The sequence below is a fragment of the Haematobia irritans genome, chromosome 3 (assembly GCF_050003625.1).
Source record: "Haematobia irritans isolate KBUSLIRL chromosome 3, ASM5000362v1, whole genome shotgun sequence".
NCBI classification, from domain to species: domain Eukaryota; kingdom Metazoa; phylum Arthropoda; class Insecta; order Diptera; family Muscidae; genus Haematobia; species Haematobia irritans.
Window position 1 is genome coordinate 13,948,292 of NC_134399.1, and position 23,523 is coordinate 13,971,814.

The 23,523-nt window shown below is 30.9% G+C and overlaps 2 protein-coding genes and 2 long non-coding RNA genes across 4 annotated transcripts; 1 reads left to right on the forward strand and 3 right to left on the reverse strand.

Moving 5' to 3' along the window:
• Nucleotides 1-10,619: 10,619 nt before the first annotated feature.
• Lrpprc2 (Leucine-rich pentatricopeptide repeat containing 2) lies at nt 10,620-14,211 on the reverse strand. Its single transcript, XM_075299271.1, has 4 exons — nt 13,840-14,211; nt 13,025-13,784; nt 11,693-12,945; nt 10,620-11,631 (listed from the first exon to the last, which is right to left on the reverse strand). The coding sequence occupies exons 1-4, from the start codon at nt 14,117-14,119 to the stop codon at nt 10,721-10,723; spliced, it is 3,204 nt and encodes a 1,067-aa protein (XP_075155386.1). The 5' UTR covers nt 14,120-14,211; the 3' UTR covers nt 10,620-10,720.
• Nucleotides 14,212-15,731: 1,520 nt separating this feature from the next.
• On the reverse strand, nt 15,732-16,545 carry LOC142231909 (uncharacterized). Its single transcript, XR_012720958.1, has 3 exons — nt 16,277-16,545; nt 16,107-16,212; nt 15,732-16,041 (listed from the first exon to the last, which is right to left on the reverse strand). It is a non-coding gene; the product is annotated as an uncharacterized LOC142231909 (long non-coding RNA).
• Nucleotides 16,546-17,397: 852 nt separating this feature from the next.
• LOC142228021 (uncharacterized) lies at nt 17,398-18,272 on the reverse strand. Its single transcript, XR_012720045.1, has 3 exons — nt 17,948-18,272; nt 17,778-17,883; nt 17,398-17,712 (listed from the first exon to the last, which is right to left on the reverse strand). It is a non-coding gene; the product is annotated as an uncharacterized LOC142228021 (long non-coding RNA).
• A 269-nt stretch (nt 18,273-18,541) lies between these two features.
• O-fut2 (O-fucosyltransferase 2) lies at nt 18,542-20,267 on the forward strand. Its single transcript, XM_075300447.1, has one exon. The coding sequence runs from the start codon at nt 18,639-18,641 to the stop codon at nt 20,010-20,012; it is 1,374 nt and encodes a 457-aa protein (XP_075156562.1). The 5' UTR covers nt 18,542-18,638; the 3' UTR covers nt 20,013-20,267.
• Nucleotides 20,268-23,523: the final 3,256 nt, after the last annotated feature.

A 23,523-nucleotide genomic window follows, 5' to 3' on the forward strand; every position in this document is an offset into this window, starting at 1 on the left:
AAATTCAGTTCATGGAATAAATTAATAAAATGAAAAATATAACTAAAAAAATAATAGTAAATAAAAAAATAAAATAAAAAATTATAAATGTCCGTGTTGAAATTGTAAAATCAAATTGTATATGATAGGATCTGAGTAAATTCGTAAAAAAGGGAAAAACTAATTAGATACAATCAGATCTATTGGCCTGGATCATCTAATCTTTTAGATATAATTATATATAATTTAATTTTATAATTATATTACATCCAAACTAAGATTTATTGTTAGATCCACCATGTATATGATTATATCTCATCACATCAATATATGCCCCTTTGGACTGAATTAAAAAAATTAAATAATTAATTATAATGACATACTTGCATACAAGATACGACAAGATCTTTTACCAGATTTTGCCATACTTAGGGCTGGATTGCAATCATGGTTGTCGCAATTGGTAGAATTCTATTAAAAATGGTAGATTTTTGTTGGGTAGATTGGTAGAATGCTTAGCGTTTTGTTAGATTTTTCCAAATATTTTGCTTCGGCGAAGAGAGATACTTCATTTACTCTATATTACATTTATTTCTTACGAATTCCAGTACACAGAAATCACGTTGATTCATACTATTCTCTTTGTATTTATACTAAAATATTACGAAATATTCATATGGAATAAATATTACTTTTAAAAGGAGATTTTATGGGGCTAAAAAGGCAGCCTTTTAAAGTGAATTGTTTTTTTTTTAATTAATATTAATGTTGAAATTAATTAATGTTGAAATTAATGGCAAAAAAATATCAACCACTAAAATTTTACCAAAAAAAAGTCAGACTTTTTTATATTTGGTCGAATTTTGGTAGAATTTTCATAAATTTTTGGTAGATTATTTTTTACATAAGCGGGGCAATCGTGATTGAAATTCGATTACAAAAAATGGCCACTGTACCGAAAAATATTTACATAAATAGGATGGGACGAAATCAATATAACCATCAGAGAATGAAACCGCCGCCGACCAGATTTTGCCACACAGAAAAAATTTTTCCAATTAAAGTCTAAATTGAAGTTTTAAAAAATATTCAATAAAAAATTTTATTAATTCTACAACTTTTTTATTTGAAACCAAAATCAATCACAAAAACGAATAGTATCAATTTTTTAATTGGATAAATTAATTTTTCAATTGGATCAATTAAATTTTTAATTGATACTATCATTTCTGTGATCGAAGACATTTCAATTAAAAAATTAATTGGATCAATTAATTTCGTGGTTGAATCAGATAAAAAAATTTTGTGTGCTACCGGTCCAACGAAAACCGACAACCGGTGTGAGAAAATAAACCGGTTTTTATCCACCAGTTTTGATCACTCACTGAGAATTAAAATTTTTTTGGAGAATATTTTTTAAAACACATTAATTGGAAAAATGTTCGTGAAAATGTTTTCTGTGAGTATCAAAGGCCTCAACAACCGGCTTTCGGTTTTTATATTTTCATTGTAAATTTAGACAAATACATCAGGGTATTAAAATGCAATGAAAACACTTCCAAATAGGTGCAACGTCATTTGAATTAAAAAAGTTATATCCAACTTTAAAAAAAAATTATCGTATTATTTTTTATTAATTATTTTTTAAAATATTTTTTGTGAATTATTTTTTATCAAATTATTTTTTGTGACAATAAAATTAGATTTTCCTTTGAAAATAACGTGTTTTTATGAAAACCGGTTGAACCGGTTATGTCGGTTATTTGCTTCAAAAAACACCGTCCACTGGTTTTGGAAAATGTCAAGTTTTCTAAAACCAAGAACAACCGACTTTCAAAAACCCGGTTTTTGGATCACTCCAGTTTTTCTAGTAACCCCCCATGGTCTGAAATTCGAAATCACAAATCGCAAAATTTTCTTAACCCTGAAACTTATAAACTTAAATCTTGGTAATATAGTTCTCTTCGAATTAATTTTTTTTGGAGTCCGAGAGTGCCCTTTTTTCAATTCAATTCAATTTATTGAGACAATACAATAAGCCAAACGAAATAAGAAAAATAAATTCTTGCGATTGCGACTCCGAATATTTATTAGTAGATGCCTAATAGATTTTAGATCTTAACAATTTTCGAATCTACTCAGATCTAATTATATCAATTATATCGATTTAAAGGAATTTCATGGATTAAATTGATCCACTGCCAAAAAATGCATGTTATTTCATTTAACCCTATGTACTATGGAATAGATATATCGATATGTACATATTTCTATGTTGGTATATGTGCGTGTGTTGTAATATTAGTTAGTAATTGTTGGACTTGAAACTTTATTTGCAAACAAACGACGACAAAACACAAGGTGAAGAAAATATTTTAAGTTACTAATAATTTCGTTATTTTGTTTTTAGATTTTTTTTCGTATATAATTTTTAACTTCCATTTATAACTTGTTGTTGTTTTTGTTTTGTGCTTTAATTTATGTGTATGTGTAGTTAAGTAACTTTAAGGAAAATGAAAAAATATATATAGTATAGTAATAGCAATCTTCTCCCCTTGCATATTGAAATTAAAATTAAATGAAATATGTATTTCTTGCAAAAATGAAAAAAAAAAACGAAAAAAAACAATAATATTATATGAATTTAATTAATTAAACCAATATTATTATTATTATTAACCTAAAAGAGGAGAAAATTAAAAAAGAAAACCAAGTATATAATAGCTAAAGAAAAAAAATAATAAAAACAAAAACAAATCAAATAAAAGTCATGAAAGCTTACGATTATAAAAAAAAATAAATAAATAATTAATACAAAACAAGTTTCTTAATATATATATATATATATTTATAAATAACATATAAAAAAGAATCAAGTTAAATTTAGCCAGATATAAAAATACATATTTTTTAAAAGTCCTATAATATTATTAATAAAATTAATAGTCATATGTAGATATGTATGTGTAACAATCAAAAAGTTAAATATTAAAGAATATAAACATTATATAAGTATATATATAAACAAATAAATATAGTATATGTAATCTTTTTACAAGCAAAAACAAAAAAAAAGAATTGCTAGAATTTCTTAAATTAATGCTTATACTCGATAATAATAATCCTAAATATTACAGTAATAACAATAATAATAATAATAATAATAATAATAATAATAATTACAACAAAAAACCACTTATTTAATTAAATGAAGCTTAATATGTTTGATTTATTTTTTTTTTTCTAGTTATATTCTTTAACCATGTAAATTTATAAATGGTTAAAGACCTAAAAAAGTTAATTTAGTCAGGCTAACACACATGTTCAGATATCCACTTCAATTCCACTTTCACTATTCACGTCAAATCCACGAACGTGAAAATTTGATGTCCTTAATTCCACGTTCTTTTTTGAACTTTTCTGTAACCAGCTGGTTGCACAAATCACCCAAAAAATCACTAAGGCGGAAATCAAAACAAGTGAAATCAGTAGACTTATTTCAATTTATTATTTTTTAAAATGAAAAATGACACACTTTTATTAAAATTCATGTATCAAATATAAAACATTTAAAATTTTTTACGCGAGTACTTTTTTTAACCGGAATTACATGCTTCTTGGACATAATTCAACTTTCACCAAGACTTTAGCAAATAAATTGATTTCACACGAAAATTCCGGTGAAAGTGGATTGTAGGACACCAAAATCGTGGAATTGATTCACATTCACCTGGAAGTGGATTTGCGAACATGGGTATAAATGAATAATGTGGTGATCAAACCGAATGGGTTTGCCTCTTTCGGTCGGTACCCTCCTGGATGTGGCAGGAAGCGAGCTGCCTCTACTGGATGAGTCCAGAGTGTAGTAGGTGTCAGGTCTGTTGGCTTCGCAGAACACGCGAAGAGAAGGGAGAGGTAACTATTCAAGTGCCTGAATATACTTGATCTTAGCTGATATAGCACCGACCTGGTCTCTCTAGAAAGCCGCCTCTCATTGTCGTGGTGGTCTTCTCCCCAGCACAACGCTGCACTGGTAGGAATCTATAGCTTTCTAAACCGCTGCCGTATGTGCCGCCCTCAATGCCGTCCTTATTCCCTCAACACTGTCATCGCCGATCATTGGCTGAATATCTTTTATAAAATCAAACCTAACGGACTTGACTCTTTCGGTTGGTACCCTCCTGGATGTGGCATGGTTTGGGTGGTTTACCCATTTGCACTTTATCAGATGCTGTTGGGTGAGGAGGGTGCAGTATTGCCTCACCGATAGCATTTTCGACGTTAACAGGTGGTTGTTTTCCCCCCCCCCCCATCACAACGCTGCACTGGTAGGAATCTATAGCCTTCTGAACCGTTGCCGTGTGTGCCGTCCTTATTCCCTCATCACTGTAATCGCCGATTTATTGACTGAATATCTTTCCTAAAATCAAACCTAATGGGTATGGGCTTGGCTCTTTCGGTTGGTACCTTCCTGGATGTGGCATGGTTTGGGTCGTTTATCCCTCTGCACTTTATCGGGTGCTACTGGGTGAGGAGGGTGCAGTGTTGCCTCACCGATAGAATTTTGGACTCATGTTGCTGATAAAGTGATATCCAGTGGCAATCCGCAATGCAGTATTTTGCACCATTTGAAGATTTCTCCATTGGGTATCGCTGGGATACTAGGAGTCCAAACGGGGGCTTGATAATCGATAAAGAGGACGACTGGGTTTAACAAAATACACTCATAGGTCTTTTGTATCGTCTCTTTATCTTTACGCCAGGTGTTACCAGCCACTGCCTTCAGAATGTTGTTTCTACTCCCAACGTTTTTAGCTACCATTTCCGCATGTTTACCAAAGAGAAACAAGCTATCAAAGGTTACACCAAGAACCTTGGGGTTCTTACATGTGGCGATACTCTGGCCACGAATGTGGATATCGATATCCAGGTTCACTTCCTTGGTCCACGAAGTGAAAATGGTCGCCGTCGATTTAGGTGCAGAAAGTTTCGGATTCCTGTCGACAAAGAAATCCGTAAGTGCAGGGAGGTAGTCATTAATCCTCACCTCAAGCTCCCTGATGTCACTATGGAACAGTCGTCCGCATAGGTGATCACGTGAACATCTGATGGTGGGAGGGGAGCTCCAGCCACGTAAAAGTTAAATAGGAGGGTGACAGTACACCGCCTTAAGTTACGCCTTGTTTACCGCCCCCGTTGCAGTCGGGTCTACGGCCCGGAGCGGACACAGGGTTTACAATCCCTGTCCAAGGACTACAAACCCCCATTTGGAGTATGCCTATTTCCCGAGACACTCGGGAATACCAACTCCAAAGGGCTACAACAACAACGCCTTGTTTACTTTTCCTAGGCGAAGATCTTTTTCCTCTGAATTCCACATAGGACTGTTTGCCAGGCATGTAGTTCGCCAACAATCTCTTAAGATTATTAGGAAGCGGGGTTCCCATAATATCTATAAAGAGGGTGTTATCGTTCACTGTATTGAACGTCTTAGACAAGTCCAATGCAACGAGAATCGAACGTTTATGCGACCTCTTACTATTCAGACCAGAATCTTCGTAACGGGGGAAAGAAGAGTAATTGGTCGATACGAGTCTCCAAGATGTACCTGCTTTCCTGGTGTCACAACAGGAACAATTTTATTTTCCAGATGTCTGTTTGTTTTTTTAAGAGAGTGTTGTGGCAAACATTGAAGGCATCTAACGTCATTATCTCGAATGTGCTTCAACATCCTCGTAGCCAAGCCATCTGGACCCATTGCTGTGGAGCTCTTGGTGGCCTTTATCGCCTGGAGCACATTCTCCTGACTGATGACATTAGGGGAGCTGTCCTGTCTGAGTGCACGGAAGACTCGCCTATGCTTGCTGCTTGCACAATCTATTGTCTGAGGGTGCTGGACGAACTGTCTGCAGAATTCGCTACACGGGTGTCATCTTTCGGAGTTTTCCTCCCAAACGAAATGGAAATGTTATCCCTACGCTTGGGGTTGGAGAGGTTCCGAATAGTAGAGCACAACTGTTTGAATCCAAGATCGGACTCCTGCAAATTCTTGCGCCACTTTTCTCGCTTGTGGGTGGCCACAAGCCGGTCGATCTCCTTAGGAATATTCGAGATCCTGGGTCATGGGGAAGTTCAGACGGATGTCTGGAATCCGACCCGCTGGTATACATCTTTTGCACACTCTATTCAAGACATCCCTGAAGAATTTCTTTCCAGCTGGCGCTGACGATGGTAGAGCGAGAGTGGCAAACTCGTACTCGGTTAGCGAGATAAATAGCTCCTAGAATGGGATGTGTCCAGAGTGATGTGGTGGTGATTCGGGTAGGTTTAGCTGGGCAAGCGAAAAAGTGATGCGTGTCATGTGGTCCTTGCTCGCAGATGGGACACACGTCAGCTGCTATAAATTACTGTTAGGTACTGTTTTGTACGCTGGATCTCGCGCTCTAGAAAGTAAATATCAGCCCTTACATTCTCAGGAGACATTGCTTTGACAACATGTCTTCTTGGTCTCCAATGGTTCTTTAAATTTAAATGTAATTATCTGTGTTTTTCATGTAATGATATATTTTTTGTTAATGTGTTAAATGTTTTTTCTTTTTGTTTAAAGTAATTTCCCCGAAGACGAGCATCGGAGATGTCTCGAAATATTGGAAAATTTTAAATATAAAAATACGACTCAAAAAACAGCAGCATCTGTTTTTATTCACATGACCTCAAGCCGAACTAAGCAAATATAATTAAAATTTTATATCTATAGAAAAATTTGTCAAAATTTTATTTCTATAGAAAATTTTGTCAAAATTTTATTTCTATAGAAAATTTTGTCAAAATTTTATTTCTATAGAAAATTTTGTCAAAATTTTATTTCTATAGAAAATTTTGTCAAAATTTTATTTCTATAGAAAATTTTGTCAAAATTTTATTTCTATAGAAAATTTTGTCAAAATTTTATTTCTATAGAAAATTTTGTCAAAATTTTATTTGTATAGAAAATTTTTAGAAAAATTTTATTTCTATAGAAAATTTTGTCAAACTTTTCTTTCTATACAAAATTTTGTCAAAATTTTATTTCTATAGAAAATTTTGTCAAAATTTTATTTCTATAGAAAATTTTGTTAAAATTTTATTTCTATAGAAAATTTTGTCAACATTTTATTTCTATAGAAAATTTTGTCAAAATTTTATTTCTATAGAAAATTTTGTCAAAATTTTATTTCTATAGACAATTTTGTCAAAATTTTATTTCTATAGAAAATTTTGTCAAAATTTTATTTCTATAGAAAATTTTGCCAAAATTTTATTTCTATAGAAAATTTTGTCAAATTTTTTTTTTTTCTATAGAAAATTTTGTTAAAATTTTTTTTTTTCTATAGAAAATTTTGTCAAAATTTTATTTCTATAGAAAATTTTATCAAAATTTTATTTCTATAGAAAATTTTGTCAAAATTTTATTTCTATAAAAAATTTTTGTCAAATAGTTATTTCTATAGAAAATTTTGTTAAAATTTTATTTCTATAGAAAATTTTGTCAACATATTAATTTTTCGACACGTTTTCAATGAATTTTACTAAATCAAAATTTAACTTATTTAATCTGGCGTTTGACTTTTTCATGTCATAGTCTTTTAATTTTTCCAAACCCCCCGACCAGACTTTACATTTCTGTTAACTATGTTATAAAAAAAACTACAGTACAGTGCAAAAGTAAGGCAAACATTGTGTCAGAAAATAAACACATACACACACATACAATTATATCATCAATCACAATTTGTTAGCTTGAATAAAATAACTAACATTTATACCTAGACGCCCCCGCTCCATAATGTAAATAATATTTAAATAATCTTACAAAAAAATGTATTAATTATGTATACATATATATTTGTCATAAGATATAGTTAGTAATTCAATAAAAAAAAAAGAAAAATTGGAATTAAATCAAATACCAATGCTAAACATAAAACACAACATAACGAAAAAAAATACATTAATAAAAATAAATGATTTAATAAAATTGAAATAAATAATGTATAACCAACATAGTCTAAATAATTTTAATGTCTTATTATCATTGAGATGAGAAAATATTTGGAAATACAGCGAAAATCGAGTTGACAATTTAACCATACAGCAAATGTTTCTTAAGAACATTTTACTTCAAAAATGGTAAAACCCGGGGTAGACATAAAAATGGAATTGAAATAAGACTCTAACATATTTAATATCACAAATTATTTAATTTCATTTATTTAATCAAATCGAGCTCCATTGGACTAGCTTAGGTTAGGTAAGGTATATTGGCAGCCTGATATTTCAGGATCACTTTATTCAGGCCACAGTGATACCACAGTGGTGAACTTCTCTTCCATTGGATAGATGAATAAACATCTACCCTCATTGGCCCCCAGTGGTCCATAGTGAGGAACCAATCTTCGACAATTTCGAATTTGCGCTTTTTTTCGCCATTAGACTTTTCTAGATTATAATTTTCTATAGAAATAAATTTTAGACAAAGTTTTGTATAGGAATAAAATTTAGACAAAGTTTTCTACAGAAATAAAATTTGAAAAAATGTTCTATAGAAATAAAATTTTTCAAAAATTTTGCTATAAAAATAAAATTTTGCAAAAAAAATTGCTATAGAAATAAAATTTTGCAAACATTTTCAATAGAAATAAAATTTTGCAAAATAGTGAAGAACCAATCTTCGACAATTTCTAATTTGCGCCTTTTTTTCGCCATTAGACTATTCTAGATTATAATTTTCTATAGAAATAAATTTTAGACAAAGTTTTATATAGGAATAAAATTTAGACAAAGTTTTCTACAGAAATAAAATTTGAAAAAATGTTCTATAGAAATAAAATTTTTCAAAAATTTTGCTATAAAAATAAAATTTTGCAAAAAAATTTGCTATAGAAATAATATTTTGCAAACATTTTCTATAGAAATAAAATTTTGCAAAATAGTGAGGAACCAATCTTCGACAATTTCGAATTTGCGCCTTTTTTCGCCATTAGACTATTCTAGATTATAATTTTCTATAGAAATAAATTTTAGACAAAGTTTTATATAGGAATAAAATTTAGACAAAGTTTTCTACAGAAATAAAATTTGAAAAATGGTTCTATAGAAATAAAATTTTTCAAAAAAATAAAAATAAAATTTCGCAAAAAATTTTGCTATAGAAATAAAATTTTGCAAACATTTTCTATAGAAATACAATTTTGCAAAATTTTATGTCTATAGAAATAAAATTTTGAAAATTTTTTTCTATAGAAATAAAATAAAAAGAAATAAAATTTTACAAAAATTTTCTATAGAAAAAAAATTGCAAGAATTTTTTATAGAAATAAAATTTTGTAAATTTTCTATAGAAATAAAATGTTGCAAAAATTTTCAATAGAAATAATATTTTTATCTATTTATTTCCATTTATTTAAGCAATTCAAGGCCTTTACAGGGCCAATTTAACGAATTACAATGTACTACTCTAACTTTTGCAAAAAATTGTATGTCTATAGAAATAAAATTTTGACAAAATTTTCTATAGAAATAAAATTTTGATAAAATTTTCTATAGAAATAAAATTTTGCAAAAATTCTCCATAGAAATAAAATTTTCTATAGAAATAAAATTTTGCAAAATTTTCCTACAGATATAAAATTTTGCAAAAATTTTCTATAGAAGTAAAATTTTGCAAAAACTTTCTATAGAAATAAAAATTTGCAAAAATTTTCTATAGAAATAAAATTTTGACACAATTTTCTATAGAAATAAAATTTTGAAAAATAAGATTTTTTTGGTAACATGTTGTCCAAATTTTGGTAGATTAATTTCGTCTCGAGTGGCACCGTGATTGGGATACCACAGGTGGCGAACTTCTCTCTTATCAATGAGTGCTGCCCGAGTCCGAACGGCATTTCACATTACGGTGAAACCACTTAGAGAAGCATTAATAGCATCAGAAAACCCACCAGCATTACTGAGAGGGGATAATCCATTGGTGTTCGGTCGAAACTGGGGTTGAACCCACGACCTTATTTATGCAAGCATTGATACCCTAAAATTTTACAAAAATTTTCTATAGAAATAAAATTTTGCAAAATTTTCTATAGATATAAAATTTTGACAAAATTTTCTATAGAAATAAAATTTTGGTAAAATTTTCTGCAGAAATAAAATGTTGCAAAAATGTTCTCTAGAAATAAAATTTTGCAAAAATTTGCTACAGAAATAAATTTTTGCAAAAATGTTCTATAAAAGTAAAATTTTGCAAAAACTTTCTTTAGAAATAAAATTTTGCAAAAATCTTCTATAGAAATACAATTTTGATTGAGATTATTTTTAGCTCGAGTGGCCATCGTGATTGGTATACCACAGGTTGTGAACTTCTCTCTTATCAATGAGTGCTGCCCGAGTCCGAACGGCGTTTCACATTACGGCGAAACCACTTAGAGAAGCATTGATAGCATCAGAAAACCCACCAGCATTACTGAGAGGGGATAATCCATTGGTGTTCGGTCGAAACTGGGCTTGAACCCTCGACCTTATGTATACAAGGCGGGTATACTAACAATTGCACCTCAGTGGCTGATAAATGTAGGTATCACTCTTTTAGAGTATAACAATTAATGGAATTTTTTAAAGCTTTTATTTTTTTTTTTTTTTCAAAATATGTAATTACTATAGTATGCAACAAAATAATAATGATAAAATTAACTTAACGAAAACAAACTTATGATATTCTAGCTCTTAATGCTATATTACTGGGTATTTCGATATTATTCGTTTTTAATAAATTAACAATGTTCCGTAAGAAATCTTGTGATATCTTAAGCTCATCGTCGGATTCCAATCGCTCATATAGATTGAGAGCAGCTTTATAATCATTTGCCTTGATAAAGTTATTCAATAACATATCGTAAATATTCTGCTCGTCGATAACACGGTTTAGACCTCTAGCACCGCGTGCCAATCTTAAAAGTGTTTGCACAGCTCCCTCTTGGCCCAAATGTTCACAATTGCGTAAAAGTAGGTCCTCGTTAATACGGAATTCGGGATTAATAAGAAGACGTCGCAGCTGATTGTCCGAGCCAGATTCGGCAAAGGCCAATAAAAGTCCACTGTTCATGTTAACGGGTCCATGAACTTTCGTAATAATTTCGGTAATTTCACTTAGAAGTTGTTGTGCTTCTTCCACACTGCAATTATATTGTGATTTTTGATCTTGATTGCCATTACAAAGGCGTACAATCAATGAAAGCAATTCAAATTGCAGTGGTGTGTGTTTGTATTGTTGGGCTAGTTGCTTAAATTCTTTTATGGCTCCAGGCAAATCTCCCCTCAATAGACGTTCTCTGACGATGGGCCCCAAAATAGCGTTATGCGTGCGACAATAGCCAAGCTTTTGAAGAAATCCATACACTTCTCGGGTAAGATTGCGATCCGAGGGCAAATCCTTTAAGGTCGTTGCATATTGGGCAACATTTGTTAAAAGGTTCCATACGTTACGAAGTACATAGTCGCCACCAATAATGCGGTGTTTTATAGAACGTTCCTCCAAAAGATCCTTAGCCATATCCAATTGACCAGATGCAACCAATAGGGAGGCATAATCAACAAATTTATGTTCATCTATTTGAAAACCTACACACACACAACGAAAACAATGAGTTCATTTACCACATTTGAGGAATTTTCAGCTTACCTGGATAGGCCTGTTGAATTTTTTTCAAATAGAGCTGAGCATTTGGCAGATCTTTTAGTTTAGTATACATTTCAAAAATACTGGCCAACATACCAGGACTGGTTTGAACTTGCATTATGTCACATTTGTTTTTAACTTCGAGAGCTCGTTCGAGGCGATTTTCCCGCACACAAAGTTGTAACAAACGCCTCAGCACACCACGAGTATTCATTTGTTTTCCCTCCAATTCTATTAAATGGCATTCAAGTTCATCCAAAGACATATCACGAGGATGTTTAATAAACGATGAAGTGGTGGAATCTTCACCGGAACCAGTTTGCAGAACTAGTGAACGTTTGGTCATTTCCTTCAGATATTGATTAATGTTATTCATAAACTTTGAGCTACTACCACTTGCGTTTTGTTGATTCATTAGAGATTGTATGGTTGTAACTGCTCCTGGAGAAATTTGCACACCAAATTTATTCATTTCTCCCAATAGGCGTTGCACATAATGGAGATCTGTTCGCACACGTTCTTGAGATGAGAGTAATTCAATTAGAAAACGTCCCATAACATCTTGTTGCCGTTCTATGTTCTTGTTGGCTAAGGTATTTAATAATTTTGCAAAATGATGGTAGCGTTTTGTCGAACGTATATGAACAGCTACACTACACAATGGTGCAATAAGATCTGCTATTTGTAGTTTAGTTGGGTATGCCTCTATCAAAGGAACAACATCAAACCATTTGTTTTGAGTTAACATATGCGACACTATGGGCGTTAGCACCAATGAAGTTTTAACACCTGCCTCATCCATTTGTTTCAAAGCCATTTGGGGATTAGTGAGTGTTATGGATAATCTTGGCAATACATACTGGGTAATTGTGGCATGGTCACATTCAATTTTGAAATCTTGCATTATTCTAAGCGTTCGCAATATGCCCGATTCACTATGTCGCCTAAAGTTGTACATCATCAGGGGCCAAAAATAATGGGTTCTTAAAGGTTGGCCTCTATTAACCAATTCCTCGAAAATTGGCAAGGCCATAGGTGGTGCACGTCGTAAAGCTATTTCGGCAGCTATGTGTAAGGCTCTTGTATTCTTTCCTGTGTCTTCTAGTTTTTTAGCAGTGTCAATTATTATGGCCAAATCACAGTTGGCACGAAACAGAGCATGTAGTAGGAAAACACCGTAAGTATCACTATCTTGATTTTCTTGGAACTTTGGTGTAGGAAGAGTATCGATTAAAGCCATCACATAGTCAATTTTCCTGTACAACGTGGAGAGGAAAAAAAGAAACAATTCTTCATAAAAAAAATATACATCAAACATATGCATAAATATCATACCCATTGCGCAAGAATTCTATACACACTCTTCGTAGGGTTATCGGCACTTCCGAACCAAGTACGTAGTCAGGTTTCAATTCCTTTACTAACTGAACCACAAGTTCACGCGAAGCGGTTGGTGTTTTGACAACGCTGTTCATCATATTTAGTACATGGTGTGTTTCGAATTGACCATGGTTATCTTGTAAGATATTTAAGGCTTTCGCCTCGTCACCATTTTCCAGGAAAACTACAAACTGGGTCGTTTGTGTGTTCAAACTTAGCGTGAGACCTGCTGCAAACATACTATCCTGCACAGTTTGATAGCCTACCATATCTTTCGCTCGGGCATGGGCCAACAGCAAGGAGTTAAAGTCTCGCTCAGATAAAGGCAGTTGCAAGGAACGCATTTCAGCTAAAATTTCGGTACTTTGTTTAACATTTCCTGTTGCTCCAGCTACTGCCAACAAGTCGGAATATATCTCCTTTGCCGATCCCTGCAATTTTGTATACTCATCCACAAAAGTTTTATAGTCATTGAGAGGATGTCGATTATACTGTAGCACATTGAGCATTACATGATAATGGTCTTTTGTTATCATACCAGCATTTTGCAAATATTGCCAAATGGCCTGGAAGTGTGAAATTCTTTCCTCTTCCGAGAGCGAAGGCATTTCTAAACCACAAACGTTCAAAAGAAATAGACCTTGTTCCGGTGATATATCTTGTGCCCCTGAATTTATTTTCAAAAAATCTAATACAGGTTGAACCTGTTCGTTACCTATAAAATTATTCCGTTAGTATGAAGAAACCTTAGACCAAAATATTTTACATACCTATAAAACCATTCCATTGATAGAAGGAATCTAATCTTCCCATTATAGTTTCCATTGAATGTTTAGACTTGACTTTATCATTCAAATTCGGGGTTTGTGTTGGTGTAGCGGAACATTGGAGATTTGTGGAGTAATATTGAATTGATGGTAAGGATCTGATGTGCATTGAAGAAATTGCGTAACGTGAGAAACTAAAACTGGAGGGCTGGATTGTCATTCGTTGTACCAAACATGGCAGTTTATGGAACATTCGAAGACGATTTATAGGCCGTATAAACATTTTGTATAGTAATGTAAGGAATTTATCTTAAAAAAAAAACTAAATTCAGTCCTCAGTCTAATGGCTTTCAATATAAAGAAAAACAATTTAAAATGTCTTCTTCTTATACAGCTAAGCATGTGGGTCAGCCGGCAAAATCAGCTGAGAATTTTAGCTTGAGAGAAACTGTGTTGCCAGACAAAAGCTTAAAGGTAATGCGATTGCATCATCTTATTACAAATAGGGGACAAATCTACTTTAGCAAAAGTTATTAAAAACAAATAAAATTTTTGTTGAGTGTAGGAGAAGGGATTTTAAAGCGAAAAATACCGACCCTTGAATATTGGCGTATAGGTCCTCGACCTTCGGCCGGAGTTTGAGACTTTCTTCTATGGACAGAATCCAAAGTGGGGAACAAATCTACTTTATCACAAGTTGTTAAAAATAAACAAAAATTTTTTGAGTGTAGGAGAAGGAATTTCAAATCGAAAATGGGATGAGGTGGCCGGCCTTTAGCCGGGGTTTGAGACTTTCTCCTATGAACAGGGTCCAAAGTGGGCTAACGCGAACCCAAAGGGGATAGGTAGCCGGCCTTCGGCCGGTTTTTGAGACTTTCTCCTTTGGACAGAGTCCAAAGTGGGCTAACGCGAACCCAGGACCTCTCCGGGTCCATGTTATTCGAAATATTTTACTTTTAATTATGATTAGGTGCGATGGATACTAAATCCAATGTATGTGATAATGAAAACTCCGAAATTAGGTCTTTCCGACAAAAATTGGTATATATTAAATTTTTGTGTTTAGAATCGAAAAGTCAACACGCTGGCCCAAAATTGGACCAATCGGATCACTTTTACTAATGTAGAATTAAGCCGTTAATGTGGGCATTAAGTTTGTATTCTTGTATACTTTAATATTTCATTACCCTGCCTTTACACACACCCATAATAAAACTACTAATTATTTTAATTTATTTTACTTTATCAAGACACCCACCAACCCATCTATTTTTATTTAAAATGAAAACATTTCAAATCTTCGAAATCGATCGAAGAGATTTTAGGCATTCCCAATAAACACAAACGTTTGAAAAATGCTAAATTTCAACAATTTTTCAAACATTTTTTCAAAGGATTAGGGTAATATTCAAGTTGAGAAATTGTTGAGAAAATCGCGTTCTCAACAAAAAACAGACATTACCCTCAACAGTGAAATTCAACACATTAGCAATAATATCTCAAGTGTTATCCTCATATTGAAATGCATCGCTACTCAATAATTTCTCAAACAATTTTCGATGCGAGTCACATTCAAAATTAACATCGTTGCAAATACTTTTCAACCTACATTTGTATGAATGATATCCCCACTTCAAATTGAAAGTCAAAGCCAAAATTCTATGAATTTTGTATAATGTATTCATTTTCATCAAAATAAAATACACTACATGTTTAAATAATATGTTTAATAAGATTATTATTTATCATACCAATTGATAAATAATAATCTTATTAAACATATCAACAAATAAGAACAAAAAAAAAGAACAAAACTTTAAATATCTTAAACATTATTAGTAAACACTTTTGCATTGATAATTCGATTTCCTTCCTTTTGGTGTCATAAAACAGCATTAACATTTATTAACATGCGGGCAATTTGAAATTAGGAACGTACTGTACCGCGTGTTAGAATTGATTTCCAGCAGAAGGAATTCAAAAAATATCCATTTTAAACTGATAATAGCATATGAATTAAACTGACGATGTGATGCACATTTTCATTCAGAAGTTGTTGATTTCAACAATTTGTTGTTTTTAACAATTTTAATTGGTTGCACTTGTAATGTTTCTGGGAACTTTTTCTTGTCGATAAGCCACTCATTTTTCATTGGTCAGCTTCTTAATGTTTGCAAGAATGTAGCATCGAAAGATTTTAGTTTTCTGCAAAGAGATTTAAATTTAGTGACTTCTCTAAAGTGTTGATTTAATTTTTCATATTGACGTACCAATTATTATAAACTATTTGAAGCAGTCCCAGTTAATTGTCCACAATTTTTTCGTCGGTCAGTTTTTTAATGTTTTCAAGAACGTAGAATCCATAATTTTAGTTTTCTGCAAAGAGATATACATTTAGTGACTTCCTTAAAGTTTTATTTCATTTTTTATTTTCACTTACCTATTTTTATAAACTATTTGGTTATTTGTCTAAAATTTTCCATTTTTTTAATTTCTTGCAATTGACCACGAACTTCGTTGCACAAATAAGTATTGAAAACCACATGGTTTTTTCGTTGCATTTTAGGGTAGTGTTTTGTCAAAGTTTTCTCATATTATCTTCAACACCTTTTCAAAGATTTCGTCAACATTTTGGCAAATTGGAAGTAATTCGCAAACAATTTGAAGATGTATTGAAGATGAGCTATTTCAAGTCAAGTTGAATTTATGTTGAAAATTATATTTACCCTCAAACTGAAAAGTCGTTGCATTTGAAAAACGCTCATCCTGTGTTTATTGGGTTGTGTTAACGTGTTGTATAGAACTTACATTGTCTGGTAACACTGTTCACAGCTGATGTCGGCATACATGCTACACTAATGGTTGGTATGCGCGTTTTATTCGCTTCGTGTGTCCTAAAGAGATAAAAAGATTCTTCAAATATAAAAATCAATTTTATTGGCATGTAAGTATTACAGTTTTTTTTTTAATATTTATTTCTTGGAAAGGCTATGCAATTTTATTTTTGTAAAGAACTATAACACTACCCAATAAACACAAACGTTTGAAAAATGCTAAATTTCAAAAATTTTTCAAACATTTTTTCAAAGGATTAGGGTAATATTCATGTTGAGAAATTGTTGAGAAAATCGCGTTCTCAACAAAAAACAGACATTACCCTCAACAGTGAAATTCAACACATTAGCAATAATACCTCAAGTGTTATCCTCAAATTGAAATGCATCGCTACTCAATAATTTGTCAAACAATTTTCGATGCGAGTCAAATTCAAAATTAACATCGTTGCAAATACTTTTCAACCTAAATTTGTATGAACGATATCCCCACTTCAAATTGAAAGTCAAAGCCAAAATTCTAAGAATTTTGTACAATTTATTCATTTTCATCAAAATAAAATATATAATAATACGCTACACTACATAATACACTACAATACCAATTGATAAATAATAATCTTATTAAACATATCAACAAATAAGAACAAAAAAAACAACAAAACTTTAAATATCTTAAACATTATTAGTAAACACTTTTGCATGATAATTCGATTTCCTTTCTTTTGGTTCCTTCCTTTTATTAACATGCGGGCAATTTGAAATTAGGAACGTACTGGACCGCGTGTTAGAATTGATTTCCAGCAGAAGGAATTCACAAAATATCCATTTTAAACTGATAATAGCATATGAAATAAACTGATGATGTGATGCACATTTTCATTCAGAAGTTGTTGATTTCAACAATTTGTTGTTTTTAACAATTTTAATTGGTTGCACTTGTAATGTTTCTGGAAACTTTTTCTTGTCGATAAGCCACTCATTTTTCATTGGTCGGCTTCTTATTGTTTGCAAGAATGTAGCATCCAAAGATTTTAGTTTTCTGCAAAGAGATTTAAATTTAGTGACTTCTTTAAAGTGTTGATTTAATTTTTCATATTGACGTACCAATTATTATAAACTATTTGAAGCAGTTCCCGTTAATTGTCCACCATTTTTTCATTGGTCAGCTATTTAATGTTTTCAAGAACGTAGAATCAATAATTTTAGTTTTCTACAAAGAGATATACATTTAGAGACTTCCTTAAAGTTTTATTTCATTTTTTATTTTCACTTACATATTTTTATATACTATTTGGTTATTTGTCTAAAATTTTCCTTTGTTTTTTTATTTCTTGCAATTGACCACGAACTTCGTTGCACAAATAAGTATTGAAAACCACATGGTTTATTCGTTGCATTTTAGGGTAGTGTTTTGTCAAAGTTTTCTCATATTATCTTCAACACCTTTTCAAAGATTTCGTCAACATTTTGGCAAATTGGAAGTAATTCGCAAACAATTTGAAGATGTATTGAAGATGAGCTATTTCAAGTCATGTTGAATTTATGTTGAAAATTATATTTACCCTCAAACTGAAAAGTTGTTGCATTTGAAAAACGCTCATCCTGTGTTTATTGGGTATAACCACATTTCCATGGTCTTTGCTATCAATAAAATTTGATGAGCGTCTTTATGGAATGTTGATATTGTCCTCCCATAAGAATCTGTTTCACTCCCTAGCGAAAGTTTCGTTCGCATGGCTTTGAGACACAGTATTTTCGTTAGCAAAGATAATAAATTACCAAATTTTCGTGGGATTTGGGGATTTGGGTGTTGTGAAATCAACCCAACTGTAGGGTATTACAAAGTCGACTCAACAACCCCTTATCAGTTTGTTGTCACAAATGAAGATAAGTATGTCTCCTCCACTTTTTTCAAACATTGATGAGTAAACACAGTCGATTGGTTGACTGAAAATAAATCTTTAAATGTGGAGTTTAATAACAGCGCTATTGTTATGCGTAATTACAACCGGAGACACCTTCCACCAAACGACATGTCCAGGTTTACAGAAATGGCTTGGAACACTTGCTCGAGCACAAACTCCATTTTGTCCAGCAGATGAAGGTGACAGGAATAATACTCTTTACTTGCTGTATGATGTTAATCCTCCTGAAGGCTTTAACTTACGTAGAGATGTCTATATACGTTTGGCTGTTTTTGTGAGGGAGTTTCAACGGAAACCCGAATTTAAAAATGTTCGCTTAGTATTGCCTTCATGGCGTCGATTATATCATTGGAGGTCAGTTCACATCGACCAGGATAATCTACCATGGAAAAACTTTTTTGATGTAGAAAGTTTGAGAAGATATGCTCCCGTACTAGATTATCCGGAATTTTTGGAAGACATTAGAATTTTTGGTTTACCCAATACACCCCTAGTGCCAGTTCATAAAGTCATACAACTCAAACATTTTAAGGACATGTTTGAAAATGGCATATTCAAAGATAAATGGGAATTTAGCAATGATTGTGAAGGAACACAGAACGCATTAGATGGATCATTTTTGAAAAAAACTCCACTTAGTATAGAAGACAAGAAGGTACATTGTGTAAATTTCCAAGGAAGTGCTAATCTTCTGTCGCAGGTGATTCAACGTATTTATCGCAGTTTGGAAAACGACAACCTACCAAAAGTCATAGCCATTTTGAATGCGGAAGTAGTTCTGCATGAACATTGGGCTGATAGAGAATTTTGGAAGGCAAGACGTTCCATGAGATTTGCCGAAAATCTTGTAAAGATTGCAAAAAAGTTTCGTCAAAGTTATTTTGAGAGCAATGATGAAATAGACCAAGTACAAAGGCCACCAATGTGGGAATATGAAAGGCCGAGACACAAAAGCCCTGCCATAGGAGGTCAATATCTGTGTGTCCATTTGAGACGAGGAGATTTTTTATATGGTCGAGAATCAACAACACCCACCCTTAAATCATCAGCACTCCAAGTCAAATACTATTTGTCCAGCTATAATCTAAGTAACGTTTTCCTGTCCACAGATGCAACAGCATTTGAAATAAAAAATTTCAAATCCTATATACCACGATATCGTGTTGTACGTTTCACATCGGAAGATCTACAACAGAAAGCCTCTATAAAAGATGGCGGCATAGCCATTATCGATCAAATAATTTGTTCTCATGCCCATTTCTTTGTGGGAACATATGAAAGTACCTTCACGTATCGTATATACGAAGAAAGAGAAATTCTTGGATTTCCCAAATCAAGAACGTTTAATACACTGTGCAAGAAGTCGACTATGGAAAATTGTTCACAAAATTCCGTATGGCCCATTGTTTATTAGCCAGTAATGTTGGAAAAAAAATTTAGAAAATTATTCAATTTACAAAATGGCAATAACCCAACAAAGAAGAATACTCACATTTTGGGGTTTAGCAAAGGATAGAACAAAAAAATTCTAAATTTATGTTTGATTTAAGACTATACTTTTTATTATGTGTTCCATGTAGTATGTTAACTAATTTTATTTAATTTTGTGTATTGAAATGACACTAGCGCTTTTAACATTTAAGAACAAATAAATATTTTAGAACAAAAATATATGCTTTATTATAAACAAGACTGAGTAATTAAATAGGTAACTCTAATAATGAAATTTGGTATATCCCTCCTGAAACTTTGGCCAAATAGATCGCTCCTTATGTTCCAATCACCACCATTCACTTCTAATACGCCTGAAGGCTTATTTTATATTCGAACTGCTTAAAATTTACTACAAAATAATGTCGGTCCATGACAGAAATCTACTCGATGCACAATTACATATATAGCACCAACATCTTTAGATTTGACGTCTTGGGCTTAATATGGTCTTTCTTATATGAATTGAAGCAAACTCGATATGTAGCGTTTGCTTGTTCCCATTATCACCCATAATTAATACATATCCACTTATAAATCAGTACCTAAACTTCACTTCTAAACTCTTCTAAGAGAAAAAAAAAAACAAAAATTGAAGTTCTTAGGTCATTACATTTATTGCATATCGCAACATGGTTTTCTTTATACAAAAAAAAAAACATTTTTATAAAAATATCTAATATGATTTTTTACAATAGATTTCAAATTTCTGTATAAAACACATCAAAGACAAACAATAATGGAAAAATCCCTTATTTTATTAAACCGAGTTTCATTGATGTTGATAGATTCCAAAAAAATGTTCGAAAAATGCATTTTTCGTTGGACGTAAAATTTGTTTGAAATGTGTGCTAGTAGAAGTATACTTCTACGTACAATACTAGCACTTACTATAGTAAGCGAAAAATTAAAGACAAATTTTAATTCTCAAGGTTTATTTCAATCCCACCGTCTTGCATGAGTATATCCACTCAATCGGTGTGAGACATGAGTATATCTAGCCATTAACAACTACCTAAAAATGGCCAGGACGATCTATAATAAATATAGCCTCCCACGCCTATAATAACCGATCCCCAGCTTTGACTTCATGAGCCTTCCGTAGGCTTAGTTTTCACCAGTGTCCACACGTTGTAGTAAAATTGATCCAAATCGGCCAATAGTTCCATATAGCCCCTTTACAAACTAATCGCATGGTTTGACTTTGTAATCCTTCCGAAGGCATAGTTTTCAATGGTCAAATGGAATCGCATTTTTCATCATATTGGTATTTGTGTCAAATTTTTGTATAAAAATAAAATTGTGAAAAAAGTCCCATAGAAATACAAGTTGGACAAACTTATCTATAGAAATAAAATTTTGACAATATTTTCTATAGAAATAAAATTTTGCAAACATGTTTTATATAACAAAATTTTTATGTATTTTTGTTTGACCTTTATATTAATAATTAGAATAAATAAAATTTTGCAAAAAAAATCTATAGAAATATTTATTTATTAAAAAATGTAAAACCATAATAAATTATGATATTACATGTGGAAGGTACTGACTATAGAAATAAAATTTTGGCAAAATTTTCTTTAGAAAAAATTTTTGACATTATCTATAGAAATAAAATTTTGCAAAATTTTTTTTATAGAAATAAAGTTTACCAAAAATTTTCTATAGAAAACTTGTCTTTATAAATCAAAAAGTTATATATAAATCAAAATTAAAAAAAAAAAATTAGAAATAAAATATTGCAAAAATTTTATATAAAAATCAAATTTTTGCAAAAGATTTTTTTTTAAATCAATTTCTATAGAATTATATGAATTAATATTGAGCAACAATTCTATAGCAATAAAATTTTGAGAAAATTTTCTATAAAAATAAAATTTTGCAAAAATTATCTATATGAATCAATATTTTGCAACAATTTCCTATAGAAATAAAATTTTGCAAAAACATTTCTATAGAAATAAAAATTTGCAAAAAAATTTTATAGAAATAAAATTTTGACAAAATTTTCTGTAGAAATAAAATTTTGACAAAATTTTCTACAGAAATAAAATTTTGATAAAATTTTCTATAGAAATAAAATTTTGACAAATTTATCTATAGAAATAAAATTTTCTATAGAATTAAAAATTTTGGAAAAATTTTCTATAGAATTAAATTTTTGCAAACATTTTCTGTAGAAATAAAGATTTGCAATTTTCTTATAGAAATAAAGTTTAGCAAAAATTTTCTATAGAAAACTTGTCTTTATATATATCAAAAAGTTATATATAAATCAAAATTTTGCAAAAGAATTTCTTTAGAAATAAAATATTGCAAAAATTTTATATAAAAATCAATTTTTTTGCATTGTTTTTTTTTTTTAATCAAATGTGTGCAAAATTTTCTATAGAATTATTTATATGAATTGTGCAACAATTTTCTATAGAAAAAAAATTTTGCAAAAATTTTCTATAGAAATAAACTTTTGACAAAATTTCTATAAAAATGAAATTTTGACAAAATTTTCTATAGACATAAAATTTTAACAAAATTTTCTATAGAAATAATTTTTTTTATAGAATTAAACATTTTATAAAAAATTGTGCAACAATTTTCTATAGAAATAAAATGTTGCAAAAAATTTCTACAAAAATAAAAGTTTGCAAAAACTTTTTATAGAAATAATATTTTCTATAGAATTAAAAATTTTGGAAAAATTTTCTATAGAAAGAAAAATTTTGCAAATTTTTTTATAGAAATAAAGTTTAGCAAAAATTTTCTATAGAAAACTTGTCTTTATAAATCAAAAAGTTATATATAAATCAAAATTTTGCAGAAATTTTCTTTAGAGATAAAATATTGCAAAAATTTTATATAAAAATCAAATTTTTGCAAAAATTTTTTATAGAATTATTTATATTTTGGAAAAATGTCGGCCCGAAATAAAATTTCGTTGTGACTTTCTATTATTCCTTTTAAAATATTTCCATTTTTTCGAAACTGTACAATATCTACCCAGCAAAAACTAGGTAACCACATCTCATTACAATTGACATTACCAGGAGTAAAGCTGTCATTACACGTTGCATTACATTGCGGCGAGTTATAATGACTAACTTGTAATGACAAACATAAATACTTCTCGAATTTCGAATTGTTGTTCTCAAATTTTTAGGCAGTTGTAGTTAACGAATTAATAAAATAGAATAAATGATGGTACCATTAGGTATAATTATTCACATAATCGAGCACTTACATAAAAAATCAAAAAGAATATGTAATGTAATGGTAATTCTGAAAATTTTTCCGTTAAGAAATATTTCATAATAATTGTGTTTAATGACATTGTCATATTATGTTTTAAATAAATGCTTTCTTAAACCTCATTCACATTACACTTCCAAAATGCGCTTAAACTAAATTTCAAATGCCATTTGCCTTATAAAAAA

What these genes read in the sequence shown, in the direction of transcription:
- O-fut2 (XM_075300447.1), top strand. Translation starts at nt 18,639, where the DNA reads ATGTGGAGTTTAATAACAGCGCTATTGTTATGCGTAATTACAACCGGA.
- Lrpprc2 (XM_075299271.1), bottom strand. Translation starts at nt 14,119, where the DNA reads ATGTTTATACGGCCTATAAATCGTCTTCGAATGTTCCATAAACTGCCA. An exon ending in ATAGAATTCTTGCGCAATGG is followed by an intron (nt 12,946 to 13,024) that starts GTATGATATTTA and finishes CACGTTGTACAG; the next exon opens with GAAAATTGACTATGTGATGG. An exon ending in AATTCAACAGGCCTATCCAG is followed by an intron (nt 11,632 to 11,692) that starts GTAAGCTGAAAA and finishes GTGTGTGTGTAG; the next exon opens with GTTTTCAAATAGATGAACAT.